The sequence below is a fragment of the Geotrypetes seraphini genome, chromosome 6, assembly GCF_902459505.1.
Source record: "Geotrypetes seraphini chromosome 6, aGeoSer1.1, whole genome shotgun sequence".
Taxonomy (NCBI): Eukaryota; Metazoa; Chordata; class Amphibia; order Gymnophiona; family Dermophiidae; genus Geotrypetes; species Geotrypetes seraphini.
This window is the reverse complement of record NC_047089.1, coordinates 209,369,731-209,384,395: the sequence shown is the minus strand read 5'-3', so window position 1 is coordinate 209,384,395 and position 14,665 is coordinate 209,369,731. Positions and strand designations below refer to the sequence as shown.

General features: G+C 41.4%; 1 protein-coding gene across 7 annotated transcripts in view; it reads left to right on the top strand.

The window, feature by feature from the left end:
- Positions 1 to 13,543, top strand: part of TACC1 (transforming acidic coiled-coil containing protein 1) — a 110,504-nt gene extending 96,961 nt beyond the window's left edge. For 6 of the 7 annotated variants that reach the window (XM_033948704.1, XM_033948708.1, XM_033948703.1 and 3 more), the window contains 6 exons: positions 377 to 453; positions 2,879 to 2,922; positions 3,273 to 3,433; positions 3,977 to 4,083; positions 5,409 to 5,529; positions 9,321 to 13,543. In XM_033948704.1, the coding sequence (XP_033804595.1) occupies positions 377 to 453; positions 2,879 to 2,922; positions 3,273 to 3,433; positions 3,977 to 4,083; positions 5,409 to 5,529; positions 9,321 to 9,389 (579 nt within the window). In that variant the 3' untranslated portion in view covers positions 9,390 to 13,543. Of the gene's footprint in view, positions 1 to 376; positions 454 to 2,878; positions 2,923 to 3,272; positions 3,434 to 3,976; positions 4,084 to 5,408; positions 5,530 to 9,320 lie in introns of those variants that run through there. The other variant, XR_004539880.1, reaches the window with a different exon arrangement.
- Positions 13,544 to 14,665: the final 1,122 nt, after the last annotated feature.

Below are 14,665 nucleotides of genomic sequence, written 5' to 3'. Positions count from 1 at the left end.
GGAAGAGAGCTAGAGATTTGAGGGGCAGTGGGGAGAGAAGAAATGTCAAATGGATAGGAGACCCTGGCAAGAGAGATGGAGGAAAACAGGAACCAAATATTGGGATTAACAAATAGAAAAATAAAAGGATCAGACAACAAAAGTAGAAAAAGCAATTTTATTATTTGTTTTATGATTAGAATATGTCAGTTTGTGGAATGTACATCTTCAGAATTGATCAAAAGCTTGGGAGTACTTGGTTGAAAATTGTTCAACTTTTTGGGTCATTGGCTTTGAAGATGAACACTCACATAGGTTACCCGATCAGTATTTTGAAATTTTGGAAGCACACATTTTAATTGCCTTGAACCTTAAAGAAATTTTGCATCCCATGCAGATAATTAGCAAAGAAACTGAAGTGGAGGGATGGAAGCAGAAATACGAGGGAAGCCATCATGAAGTCTTGGAAATGAGGTAAGTTCTGTTGGTAGTCCAGGAATGTAAGACAATTCAGACATCTTCCTTTTGCCCCTTGTCCTCACAAAAACATTAATGGACAAATTCCAGCAACTCCTCACAGCACAAAGGAATAAGCACTTTGGATAAGTGTGACCATTAAAATAGAACGAAGCTTAAGTCCATATTGATTTTGGTGAAGTGCCATACATTTATGGGGTCCTTTTACGAATATATTCACAGAAAACAATTTATGAAACTTTTGCAGATTTTTCCAAATAGTTTCTGTGTCTCTGTTATGAAGGTCCCCATCTATAATAGAAAATTAAATGATTGGTTATGTTTTATATGTGATGCTGAAGTGTTATTGAGGAGGTTTTATAACTCAGCCATCAGAGTACAAACATTTTGGCCTGGATTCTATGAACGGCGCCGTGATCGGCAGCCACCCACAAAAAAGGCGCTGATCATGTGTCAAGCACGTGACGGCACTGTTTATGGAATCTCACCTACATACATCACAGATAGGCACCGGAAATGTAGGCCAGGGTTTTCAAGGCCTACATTTACAGCACCTAACTTGTGATGAGAATCACGACTACGGAGTCACCTACTGATGCCTAAGGGTACTTCTGGTGTTAACCACGCCTATTTTACGCTTAGGTGCCAGTAGGCATCTCTTTAGTCATAGTTCTGGCGCTGTTCATGGAGGAGCTGTCTTTTTTTTTTTTTTTTTAACGAGCTGCAGTGGGAATTGAACCCAGTTCACCAGGCTCAAAGCCCACTACAGTAATCATTAGGATAGTCCTCCATTCCAGTGGTAGAGCTGCTGCTTTAGTAGCCTGAGTTTATGGGATTGAATCCAAACACTGCTCCTTGTGATCCTGGGCAAGTCACTTAGGCTCAGATTCACTAAAGATATGGTACATGGAAGCATTTTATCCTATTTTATATTCCCGTCCAAAATGTAACCCCTCCCTCTTTAAAACTCACTATTTTCAGTCTCTTGAGAGGAAAAAGTTAAACATAAAATCTAAAATTACCTTTAAAAAAAATTTACAAGAAATAAGAGTTTTTGTTATTTTATTATTACAATCCTAAAAGATATATATCCAAATAACTTTAACATAAAATCCCAAATAAACTTTTCCTCATAGAATTTAGTCCTTTCAAAAGATTTTTCTCACAGATTTCAAATGTAAATTTTCTCACAGGACTTCGTTGTTTATTTTACACAGCCGTTGGGTACCAGCGCTTCTTTTTTTCTTCTTTTGAGATTCAGTTTTGATCAACAGCAAACCTACTTCCTAACTTAAAGAAATCAAAGGGAGCAAAACCCTAACACCCTGAAAAATATGTTTGTTGCTTTAATTTTCTCTAACTACCCATAGAAAAGAGAAAATAATTGAAATTCCCTAACTTTTCCAATCCTGATGTATTTTAAACTATTCTCAAACAAACCCCAGACCAACCTGTCTTTCAAACTGAACTCTTCCCAATAGAGAATAACACGGTGACAAAATTCATCACCGTTCCCGTCCCCGCGGATAACCGCGGGAAATAATCCCATGTCATTTTCTAGTGTCTATTTCAACCTCAGTCCTTCTACACCAGCATTCTTCAAAGCAAAGCTTGCGGGTCAGTGGTTGTGCCCAATTGTACTCTGATTCTTCCCTCTCTCCTTAAAGAATGACATGAAGATGGTTTCCCGCGGTTATCCGCGGGGACGGGGACGGTGATGAATTTTGTCACCGTGTCATTCTCTACTTCCCAACTCTTTTTTTTCTCTCTCTCTGGCAGTTTTAGAATCCTGACCTGCACTGCTCACTGCTACGTGATCTCATCAGAGCTGATGCAGACATAAACATTCCAGAATTCTCACTCTCAGGCAGGCAAATACAGCATTAAATTACCCAGCTAACAAACAAAACTTTTCACTTCAAAATAAAAACTTCTATCAGATCTTCTGCCCTAAAAACTCTAACATATTTCAAACTTATTTTTGTAACCCATGGTTACACTAAGCCCTACCCCCCACACATACCTAATCTGGTAAATACAATGACCACCCTGAGCCAGAGGCCATGTCCTAGGGCTCTGCCCAGAACTCTGCCATCATAGGTCCTAAATCTATTCACTAAGCATTATTCTTAACCAGTAGTCACGGCTTCTTCTTATCCAGTCCAGGGAGCCAAAGACTCAGGAAGCTCTGAGCAGAACAGAGAACCTACCATAGCACTGGCCATCGGGCCAGCCCTGGTTTTGTCAAATCTTATTACCCCTCCTATACCCACTGACAGTGATGTGAGAAACACGCGTATGAAACACTATTTTGTGTGTAAGTCTTTCTTCTTCAGGACCTACAATAATTGTGCGCAGCAGCCATAAGAACGTATGTGTACGTGCGCATATATATTTATTTATTTTTATTTTTTTCCTTTAGGAAAATTGTAGCAGAGTATGAAAAAACTATTGCACAGATGATTGGTAAGGAGTCGAAAGAGGCATGTGCTTTGACATATTAATAAAAAAAAAAGGTCTTTCTCATAGAAATCATAGCTTTCTTGAAAGAGTAACATCTCAAATTTTATGTTGACGTCTGCAGCCATCACACAAATTCTGAAACATAATGACTGTAGCCTAGTATGAACCAGTGTAAGAGCAGAGTTTGTTTGTAAAGGTTTAAGCTTCTCCATCAGTTATTTCTTAAAGTCTGTACCACATAAGTGGATTCCGAGGCAACAGATGAGAGAAGAGTACGTTTTCTAAGGATGATTGAGGTAAAAATAGGATTTGGGACTGAATTTTAACTGTGTTGTGATATCTGTGTTCTGTAGAAGATGAGCAAAGGAGTAGCGTCCTCTCTCAGAAGAGTCTCCAGCAGCTGACAATGGAAAAGGACCAGGCAGTAGCAGACCTGAACTCTGTGGAGAGGTCGCTTTCTGATCTCTTCAGGAGATACGAGAACCTAAAGGGAGTTCTGGAAGGGTTTAAGAAGGTAGGGTTCCCCGTTAAAGAGCCTGCTTAAAACGCTGAGTGCCTGTCGTGTGGTACTTCTCTGCCTCCATTCCAACTGAATCTGCATGTGCTGAGGGTAGAGTACTCTGTGGGACTCTTCAAAGGGTGAATCTCAATAAATAATAATAAAGGATACAGGTGTGTAATTTCTGAAGGTCACTTAAGCAGGGAGAGACAATGATTTTCAAAGATCACTTTTCTGCTTATTAATTGCCTACCAAGTACAGGCTGGAAGGCCAAGAGGAGGCATGCATGCCAACCAAAGTGTCTCAGATTTACAGAGCATGATTTCAATTACAGGAAAGACAAGCCAGCAGAAAGAGAGCCAAACCTAAAGGTGCATAACCTACACTGGATTCATTCAGTAGGCACTATGGTGATATCCAGCGTTAGTGCAGGTCACATGACTATTATCTTCCCTTTGTTGGGAAGGAGTAGGACTGTGTCACATATACTGTTGGTGCAGTGCAGATTCTGTATAGTGTAATGATTGTCAGTGTGTTTGGTGTCCTTCCGCTTCCAGAATGAAGAGGCCCTGAAGAAATGTGCTGAGGATTATTTGAACAGGGTGAAACAAGAGGAGCAGAGGTACCAGGCTCTGAAGATCCACGCAGAGGAGAAACTGAATAGGTTAGAATTTTAAAAAGTAACTTTATTTCTCTTTTGGCTTCTGAAAATAAGAGGCTTTGCTGCATGGTACAATATGATGGGACCAACTTCTTTCCAAGCCTTGAGCTCAACCTGTACCACTGAGGGCTAGATGCACTAGAGTCCCCGATCGTCTAACAATCATCGCTAACCAGTTTGACTGGTTTAGCAACCGATCGAATTTGACGACCCTGTGCTCAAAACGGCTCACTGCATGGTTTTCTGTGTGGTCATACATTCTCCGATTCTGGCATGCAAATGAGGTCATTAATATTAAAACCCACCATTTGATCGATGGCCTAACCTTGAATGCAAATTGGCAGGAGGGATGCCCACTCCTTCTTCTTTCCACCGCGAACCTCCCCCACACTGACCACCCCGCTGCAAGGACCCCTGAATCGACCCCTCTCCTTCCCCAAAAAATTGGCAGGAGAGATGCCCACTCCTTCCTGCCACTGCAAACCTTTCCCACAAGGACCCCCGAACTGACCCCTCTCCTCTTCTTCCCCAAAAATAAGCATGAAGGCTGCCCACTCCCTACTGCCACCACGATCCTTCCCCGCACTGACCACCCCCCGCAAGGACCCCCAAACCAACCCCTCTCCTTCCCCAAAAATCGGCAGGAGGGATGCCCACTCCCTCCTACTGCTGTGAACCAACACCCCCCGTCATGCCCCCTCAAACAACTCCTCTCCTTCCCCGCTCCCCATCCTAAAAACAATCGGCAGGAAGGAGTCCCATTCCCTCCTGCTGATTTTTTGATACCGATGTTTGTCAGGGGTGGGGAGGTTTAATGGGGCAGATATTGTGCATTTGTAACACACGCACATCTATGCCATTAAAAAGAAAAAAAGCTTCGACAGCTGAGTGGCAGGAGGCTGCTTTGAGGCCTTCCCTGCCACTCAGCTGTTCAGGCTTCCCCAAACCGGCTCTGTGCATGTGTCAATGTTGCTCTCACAGCAACTGATCGGATGGGATTATAGCGAACTTCCGTGCAAATCATTTGCATGCAAACTTGTTGGAACATCAATTGCTGTTCCAGAGTCAGCCAAAAAATCGGCCAACAGTGACTCACAAGGTCTTAACAGCCATGTTTTTTGCATCTAGTCCTGAGTGTATTAAAGCACTACAAACATGCATTTTGCTCATTCTGAAGTACTACTTCTTGTTGCCTTACTTTTGAAATTGGTGCTTTCGATTTCTCCGGCTTTTACACTTCTCACTTATACTTTACTTTCGTGTGTTAGCACTTGTGCATCAATTTTTTTTCAATATCTGTACATAAATATTGTCCCTTTCCATTCAAGAGCCAATGAAGAAATAGCTCAAGTGCGGGCAAAAGCGAACGCAGAGAGTGCGGCTCTCCATGCAAGTCTACGAAAAGAGCAGATGAAGGTGGAGTCATTTGAAAGGGCACTACAGCAAAAGGTACCTGTCGCTTTCTTCCCTGTCCCTTCCCCCACAATCCAGTCTCTCACCCCAGATCTGGCAAATGGTGCTGCTCAGGATAGGGGAGAGGGTCTGGATTTTAACAAAAGGATGAGCCACAACTCATACTGTTTATGTGTAACGTTCAGGTCTTAGATCAGGGGTGTCAAAGTCCCTCCTCGAGGGCCGCAATCCAGTCGGGTTTTCAGGATTTCTCCAATGAATATGCATGAGATCTATTTGCATGCACTGCTTTCATTGTATGCTAATAGATCTCATGCATATTCATTGGGGAAATCCTGAAAACCTGACTGGATTGCGGCCCTCGAGGAGGGACTTTGACACCCCCTGTCTTAGATCAAGAGATGCCAAAAATTTTCCCCATAGTCAAAATAATAAGAGACCACTTTGTGCATCTGGCTCTAGGCTACTGATACGGGGGGGGGGACGACATATTTTAGATCCAGTGTTTTCAAATTCTTATAGTTTTCTTTACTCTACAGCATTTTCATTCTATTCCTATTTCTTGGTCTGATCATTTTAATTAGGGAGCTGTCTAAAGTAGATCCAGAACAATTGCCTCCCTTGTTTCAGAAATTTCAGGGAATTTTATATGCATATATAACAGTTGATGAACAAGCAAACTTTTGGGATGAGATTTTTGTTAAAAAATTTGAATGACTTGACGCTTCCAAGGAAAAGAACTTCTAAGCAGCAGGATGGCAAAGGTTGGTTCCATTCAAAACATACTGGGAGGTCCCAAAACGTTTTCAAAATGAATTATATCTTATTTTCTCACGGACCTCAGTGGTACCGTCTGCATGCCACTAGACTTTTAGAACATGCAGAACAATGGCACCCCTAATCGTCATTGGTCCCTTGTAATTTTTATCATTTTTATAAATAGTTTATTTATAATTTAAATTTTTAAATATCTTTAAATTTATAATTTATAATTTATTTATAATTTAAATTTTTAAATATATCAGTACTTATCTTTAGCTACGCGGGTGGGGGTAAGCACTCCGACGTAGGCTACGTTTCGCCCCACAGGGCTGTATCAAGGAAATCCCCCTCAAATCAACCAGCTCATCCTAACGCGGGGAGCATGAGCTGGTTGATTTGAGGGGGATTTCCTTGATACAGCCCTGCGGGGCGAAACGTAGCCTACGTCGGAGTGCTTACCCCCACCCACGTATCTAAAGATAAGTACTGATATATTTAAAAATTTAAATTATAAATAAACTATTTATAAAAATGATAAAAATTACAAGGGACCAATGACGATTAGGGGTGCCATTGTTCTGCATGTTCTAAAAGTCTAGTGGCATGCAGACGGTACCACTGAGGTCCATGAGAAAATAAGATATAATTCATTTTGAAAACGTTTTGGGACCTCCCAGTATGTTTTGAATAGATTATATTTGGGGAAGGTCTGAAGAGTTCTTATAGCCACTGTTGATTTCTTGTATTGACAAAGGTTGGTTCCATTCAGGCTTAAAACCTTTTTAAATAAACAAGTTAGGCAGATGGCACGCCAGTGGAGGAAGAAGCATTTCCTTTCTCTTCTGGCGTGGTGTAAGAAAGTACAAAAGTGGTATAATTGTCAAATTGAATTGGTTAAAAAAAATTTTTTTTTCTCCAAACTGGTTTTGCAAAATAAGAAGGTAGTATAAAGAAATAAAACAAAAAAACAAAAGGAAATAAAGTGATACCTTTTCAGTTGGACTAACTCAATGATTTTATGACAAGCCTTCAAAGGTAACCCTTCTTCTTTAGATCAGAAATAAGCAAATGTTGACAAATATCAGTATATATAAGGAAAACATTAAAAGCATTTCAGGGATAGGAAGAGGAGTGGGTGGATGGGCAGGAGACAGAGCAGTTTTAAATGTCTTTATAATTTTCCTTATATATATATCTATATACTGATATTTGTCAACATTTGCTTATTTCTGGTCTGAAGAAGAAGGGTTACCTTTGAAAGCTCATCATAAAATTCATTGAGTTAGTCCAATGAAAAAGGTATCAGCTTATTTCTTTTGGGTTTTTTTTTGTTTTATTTCTTTATACTACTTTGGAAAGTGGACTAAAATGGCCACCACACCATTCCATGCAAAATAAGAACAAACCCCAACAATATTTTTGTATGTTATCTCAGCTGTTAGTAGTCTTCTATGTTGTTAGGGGAGGGTCCATCTGCAGACTTTCTGGCTACTTTATCTTACTTCAAAGAATTTTAACTTGCTATTTGCTTTTGAGGAGGTTCCACTCTTTCACTTCTCAGATGATTTGGCATCAGCAGGGGTAGATATATCATTAGCCCAATGGCATTCTTTTTTTAGCCCTGCTCACTTAGTTTTCATACTAGAAAGTTTAGTCAAAGACTTAAGATGTATTCCTTAGATTCTATTCCTATGACTTGGCTTGGCTTAAAATTTGTAAACATTTTATAACTTCCTAACTGTTGCAAATGATTGATCAAAGTTTGTCAATTGGAATAGTACCATCTAGTTGGAAACTCACTTATTCGTCCCATATTGAAAGCATCCGATCTGTCAAGTGATAGAAGAATTTTAGGCCAATTTAAAATTTCCAATGAAAGTATTTGAACAGGTTGTGCTTTTGAGTAGTTACATTGAAGGGAAAGCACAGTTACTTACCTAGTTAACAGGTATTATCAAAGGACAGCAGGCAGATATTCTCACTTGTGGGTGACGTCATTAATTGAACCCAGCTTGGATCGTCCAAAATGAACTGTCACTTTAAGAAATCAAACAACTGTCCATGCTGCACATGCCCGGGTGCCTTCCTGCCTGCTGCCAGCTCGCAGGTCCATCAGATCAGTAACAAAGCTGAGAAGCCAAAAAGGGGAGGTGGGTGAGTTGTGAGAATATCTGCCTGCCGTCGTTGGATAACACCTGTTACAGGTAAGTAATTGCTTTATCCTAGGATAAACAGGCGGCATATTTTTACATGGGTCAGACCAATGGTCAATAACTCAGGTTCCTGTTTCCAAAAGTGGCCAATCCAGGCCACAAGTACCTGATAGAAATCCAAATAGTAGCAACATTCCATGCTACCGATCCCAGGGCATACAGTGGCTTCCCCCATGTCTGACTCAATAGCAGCCTTTGGACTTTTCTTCCAGGAACTTGTCAAAACCTTTTTTTAAACCCAGCTACATTAACTGCTTTTACAACATCCCCTGGCAATGTGTTTCAGAACTTAACAATTATTTGAGTGAAAAATATTTCCTCTTATTCGCTATTGATGCCGTATATAGAATTGGGGGGGAGGTTTGTAGTGCATTTAAAAATTGATGTATTTAGTAAAAGGTCCTGTGATTACAAAGAGTTACCCTTATCAGAGGTTTGAATCTTCATAACTATGCACTTTGGAATATATTATTTTATAAAATAGACACCTTTGTGGACTTTTCTTCTAGGTGCCTTTATCCCCCAAAGGGGTACCTCATGTTACTTTGTTTCATAACTGTGTTTAATAAACTTGTGGATCCCACAACCTTAATCCTTTCCCCCCCACCCCCATCAGAATTCTCTTGTCCCTTTGCTTGACAATTTGTTTGGCCTGTAGCATCTCACACTGCCCATATATATACCTCTCATCCTTCTATCCCCAGTTCTCACTTTTGTCCTCCATATTCGTTTTAATTTCCCAAAGGACTTGTTTGATATTTTAGTCACTCTCCTGGATATGGTTATTTCTTTTGATCTTAGGGAAGGCCCACGTGTTAACCGTCTCCTTTTTTTTAATCAAATGTCTTTCAGAACCAAGAAATTGAAGAACTGACCAAGATTTGCGATGAACTGATCGCTAAAATTGGGAAGAGCGACTGACCCACCGAGTCCTTCAGCCCATCCTTCAGCACTGTGCACTTGATTTGCTTTTGTGTGTGGCTATTTGTGAGTGAGACACATGGAGCACCTTGCCTTATCCAGGCATAATCTCCTCTGAGCAGATCAGTGTACAGCCCAACTCTTGTCTGCACAGCTTTATTCAGAGCACCTCATTCTACAGTCCCCCCTGTGTACACAGAACTAGCAACCTGAACTGGTGCCAAAATCACCTATAAAGTCTCTCAGTAGACCCAGTTCAATAACATGGAAGGCTTGGATGTTGAGTTCTATGCCAACAGCTCTCTGCTTAGGCCTGGAAACTTAATTGCAGTTGTTTTTTAATGTGGTATTCCCATGGTCAGGGTACTGATTTTCAAAATCACACCTTTTTTTTTTTTTTTTTTTTACGAGAACCGAATCCCCAAGAGTTGCGGGCTTTCAGCTGGGAATAGAGGAGATGGGAATTGGTATCATGCCATATTCTCAGCCTTAGAGTTGGGTTCCTGTCTATGACTCTGGGGTTCAGAGCAGCTCCTTCAGCAAACCACATTCACCGTGGAGTTTTTTGAATCCTCAGGTGGCTACTAATTTCCTCCATCACCTTTTGGTGTTATTTTTATTTGTACATCGTAGAGAATCAGGCAGAGACTAGATTTGACCTTAATACGCCTTATCTACCGCCATAGTATTTCTGTGGCACTTTAAACTGAGGTGCATTCAGTTGCTTCCAAAAGGGATATATGTTTTTAACAAAGGGGCAAAGGTTATTTTTAACAATCTGAGTTCAATTAGGTGGGGTTTTTTTTTTCAATCAGGAATTTCAGGAAATGGTAGGTGAGGGATAAAATTCTGGAATTAAGGCTCAGCATCAGGAAGTGTGTGCTTGTTCCTGCTTAAAAAGGGGCTGGCGGGAGTCCTTCACTGGCCTCTGAAAGTGATATGTGCGGTTTGATTTTCATTACTGATGATATAGTGATTGCATTAGGCATGGCATGTCCCGCCATCTTTTATTAAACAAGATCTTTCAAAGCAAAATATAGGATGGCATATAGCTCCAATCAGGTCAATGATAGTGGTAAGGGAATAGTAATGATGATGGTGCCATAAAACCTTTCGATGCCATCTCCAACCAGCTGTGCTTTCTCTTCCCTATGGCATCACCCAACTCTAAAATTCTTTTCTCAAAATTGCCTTTTAGAGAGACACAGGGCATTTTTATTTTCATATTAGACCAAGCACAACACACAGTGCTGCAAGACTTGTGCATTTCTTATACTTAATGAGTGTGTACTTATACTCATTTCCAGTGCTTACCAAATCCTGACTAGAAAAATTCCTTGTTTTTTTAGAATTTTATTGTTATTTGACTTTTTTCACCTTCTCCCAAGAATCTTAATTGCACTAGTGCTCAAGATTTCTAAAGCTATCATTTTTTAACAGTGCATTTGGCTTTAATCATTCCAATGGCCAGGTGCAGAATTCTGCTTGGAAATAAAGGTGAGATTTTTTAAACTGCTTGAATATGCACTAAACTTTTTTTTATTTCCACATGCAAAAACTGAGTTACTTTTAAAATTCTGCTCCAAACCGTGTACCCACTTCCTCAGGCTCTCTGTTAAATCTCTGCAGCACCTGCATAAATGTCTCTCATTGGACATTCCTCACCCAAGAAATGAAAAGTTAATTATGGAAATGGAAGGCAGGTGAGGATTATCTTTTCTTCCAGGTAGTCCCTTTTCGGTTGACTCTCTCACCCCTAATAACACTGACAGAGCTGCCAAGTTACCCATTCCAGGAGAGTTTTTGTCAAGTCCTGGTTTTAAAATTACAGCCCAAAGCAATGTGGTATTTGAGGTCTCTAATTCTACCCATGATCCCATAATACATCGGCATGAAGTTGGCAGAAATCCAGGACTGGCTTAAAACCTCCCTCCTTGAACTGGATAACTTGGATGCTTTACCTTGCAACCTTCAGAATGCCCGCCTTGTCTTTCATTCTGAAGGTCCCAAAGCAGAGCTTCCATGTTATCCATTTCCAGGAATGAGATTTTAGGCTAGTTCTGAATTTCTGCCTACCTAATCCTAATGCATTATGGGACCTACAGCACTGGGTTTCAGTGAGTAGAATGAGGGACTTCAAATATCACATTGCTTTAGGGCAGGGGTGTCAAAGTCCCTCCTCGAGGGCCACTATCCAGTATGCACTATGCACTGCTTTCATTGTATGCTAATAGATTTCATGCATATTCATTGGGGAAATCCTGAAAACCCGACTGGATTGTGACCTTCGAGGAGGGACTTTGACACCCCTGCTTTAGGGTGTAAATTTTAAAACCTGGAGTGACCAAAAGTCTCCCTCCTGGAATGGGCTAACTTAGCAGCTCTTCCAAGGTGTTATTTGGGGTGAGGGGGGTCAATGAAATGACTGAAAAGAGAAAAACCTGGAGGATACGATCTTCACCTACTTTGAGTTTTTCCCAGTTAGAAACTTTTCCTTAAACATCCCTCCCCCCCCCCCACACACATTTATGCAAATGAATCTGAAGCTCTGTTCCAGCATGGACCGCGTTATTGCCCTGTTGAAGCACAACAGAGAATGCCAAATCCAAGAAGGAAAAATACTCTTTGTGCCAGTCTTATTTCTATTGTGCCATGTTGAATTATATGATATATATTATGTGATAAATATATTTTGTGATATTACATTCTGTGGGCTCCAAGGACACACAGACTGAAACGCTTGCTTTTACTTTCCTCTAACTTATGACCGTGAACTGAAATTTTACTGTGGTATACTGTGTGAGCTTTTCCTTACAGGTCTATTACAATATTTATCCCAGCACAGTAAGGGAAAGACTGGTTTGCGTGGCCAGTGATGGGAACAAATGCTAGTCTGTGTTTGGGATGAGCAGCCCTCCCTTGAATCATAGCAAACCCTACCTTTGCCAGTTCACTCAAGCACTTTTGGCTGCCCTACCAGATGTTTTGAAGGGGTGGTGTGGAGTATATTAAATGTGACATCTGTTTTCTATATTGTCAATATGCTTCATTGAGCGCACAGTCAAGCAGTAAGCTACCATTCTCATGTTTGTAGATTGGAGTCCTTTCGGTTTATGGCTGTTCAGCATCACTTGCCATCAACTCTCTGAAACCTGTACTCATGCTATATTCTTGCAACTTTACATAAATGACTTTTATTTAGAAAACCGCCTCCTGGTCAGCTAATTTCCTGTAACAGCATCAAAACATAAAGCATCTGGGTCTGGTTGGCATGGTCTGACATATGCGCAAACTTACTGTAGCATGAAAAACTACAGCTTGGACTTCATGGTAAAGTTTTATGGTTGCATTGTTGTAAAGTAGGGACAGGCTGTCTAGTGGAGCAGTGTGAAGTCGGTAACTTCCTGTCAAATGGAGGAATAGGACAAAACTGAGTCGGATCAGAATATTCTCTTCTGGCTTAAATACAAAAACATATAAATGTTCAGGGTAGGATTAGGTCATTGGGAGTTTGGATATCCCCGGTGTAGGGAGGGGAGTGATATGGAGGCAAGTCTGCTGCAGCATCGCCAGAGGTGCAAGGGCTTTCAGACTACTGGGAGGGAAGGGAATGAATCCCTTTCATTGCTAGTTTAGAGTTGCATTATGTAGAATGCGTCTGTATGTAGAATGTAGAATCGTCTGTATCCCCCCCCCCCCCACACACACTTCTGCATTCTTAAGTATAGACTGTCTGTTGGGGGTGCATACAGATGTTGACCTTGTTGGGATTCATGTCCCTTAAATGTTTATTAGTTGTTTTGTGCATTAAAGAGACTTCTTATAGAAACAAAATATTTTAATTGGGGGGGAAGGGATAAAAGATGATGGTTTTTCACAACACATGATCAGCAACCATATTTTTCACTCCATAAGACACCCTTTTTTTCCCCCAAAAAAAGTGGGTGGAAATAAGGGTGCGTCTTAAGAAGCGAATATACCACACACACACCCACACCCCTGGCGGTACCTTTAAATTTTGGAGGTCGGTGGACGGCTGCCTGCTGCTTGTCAGGGCCTGCGGTGCACAAGCGCACTAATGCCTGGGCCTGCGACACTTCCTAATTGTGCCGGTCGCTGGTGCTTCGCGGGACGGCTGCCTGCTGATTACTGGTATGTCAGGGCCAGCGGCACACAAGCGCACTTCTGCATGGGCACGTGCCGCTTCTGAATGGCTGCCTCAGTTCTCACCTCAAAAGAACTGAGGCAGCCATTCAGAAGTGGCGCGCGCCCACGCAGCAGCGCGCTTGTGCGTCGCTGGTCCCGACATGCCAGTAATCAGCAGGCAGCTGGGGGGGGGGGGTGATATATTCCACATACTTTTCCTACATGTGTTCTTTTGAGTCTCTGCTGTTTCCTTCCCTCTCTCCCTTTATCTGCTCTCCTTTAGCCTCTCTCCTTACTTTGGCCCTGCATTTCCTCTGCTGGTTTTGACTATGGCTCTTCTGTTCATGCATGTGAGAAGCTGAAACCTATCAAACCTATCATTGTTGCTCAACTGTGCTGACAATGCCTAAGATCAGTATACAGCTGGGGAACTGGGACAGAATTTAAAAGTACTGGGGGGCTGGGACGGAATTTAAAGGTGCTGGGGATATGTAAAAGTGATGATTTATTGATTGGGGAGGGCTGGGACAGAATTTAAAAGTGCCGGGGGGCTGGGACAGAATTTAAAGGTGTCAGGTATATATTAGTATATAATTTGGTTCAGAATGGGTTTTTTTTTCTTGTTTTCCTTCTCTAAATCTGGGATGCGTCTTATGGAGCGAAAAAAATACGGTAATCCTATTCATTCAAGAGCAGACTAAAAATTTATGAGTTATAACTTATATTGGACAGGCGTAAGAATTATCCAAAGCCACTGCTGCTGCTTGTGATCTTAAGAAACTACCTAGTCCCTTTCCTATGAGTTACTGTACAACAGGTGCCCCCACCCCTCAATTTTCAGCATCCCTGGCTGGCAAGGATCCCCATGTCTTACTAGTAGAAGTGCTCCTTCACTTGCTGGGTCTCCCACCCACCATGTAAGCTCCGTTTTCCCTAAAGTGAGCATGTGCAGGGGGCTCTTTCCAACTATTCCAAAGACACCTGAAAACTTTGGCTATTTTCAAAAATGTAAATTTCCACTTCCCCCTACCACCACTCCCACTCCCCTTTTAATTTTTATAAACTGTGTCAAGCTCTATATTTACAGAGAAGATGCGGTATATAAGTGTAAGGTTTAGTTTAGTTTAGGG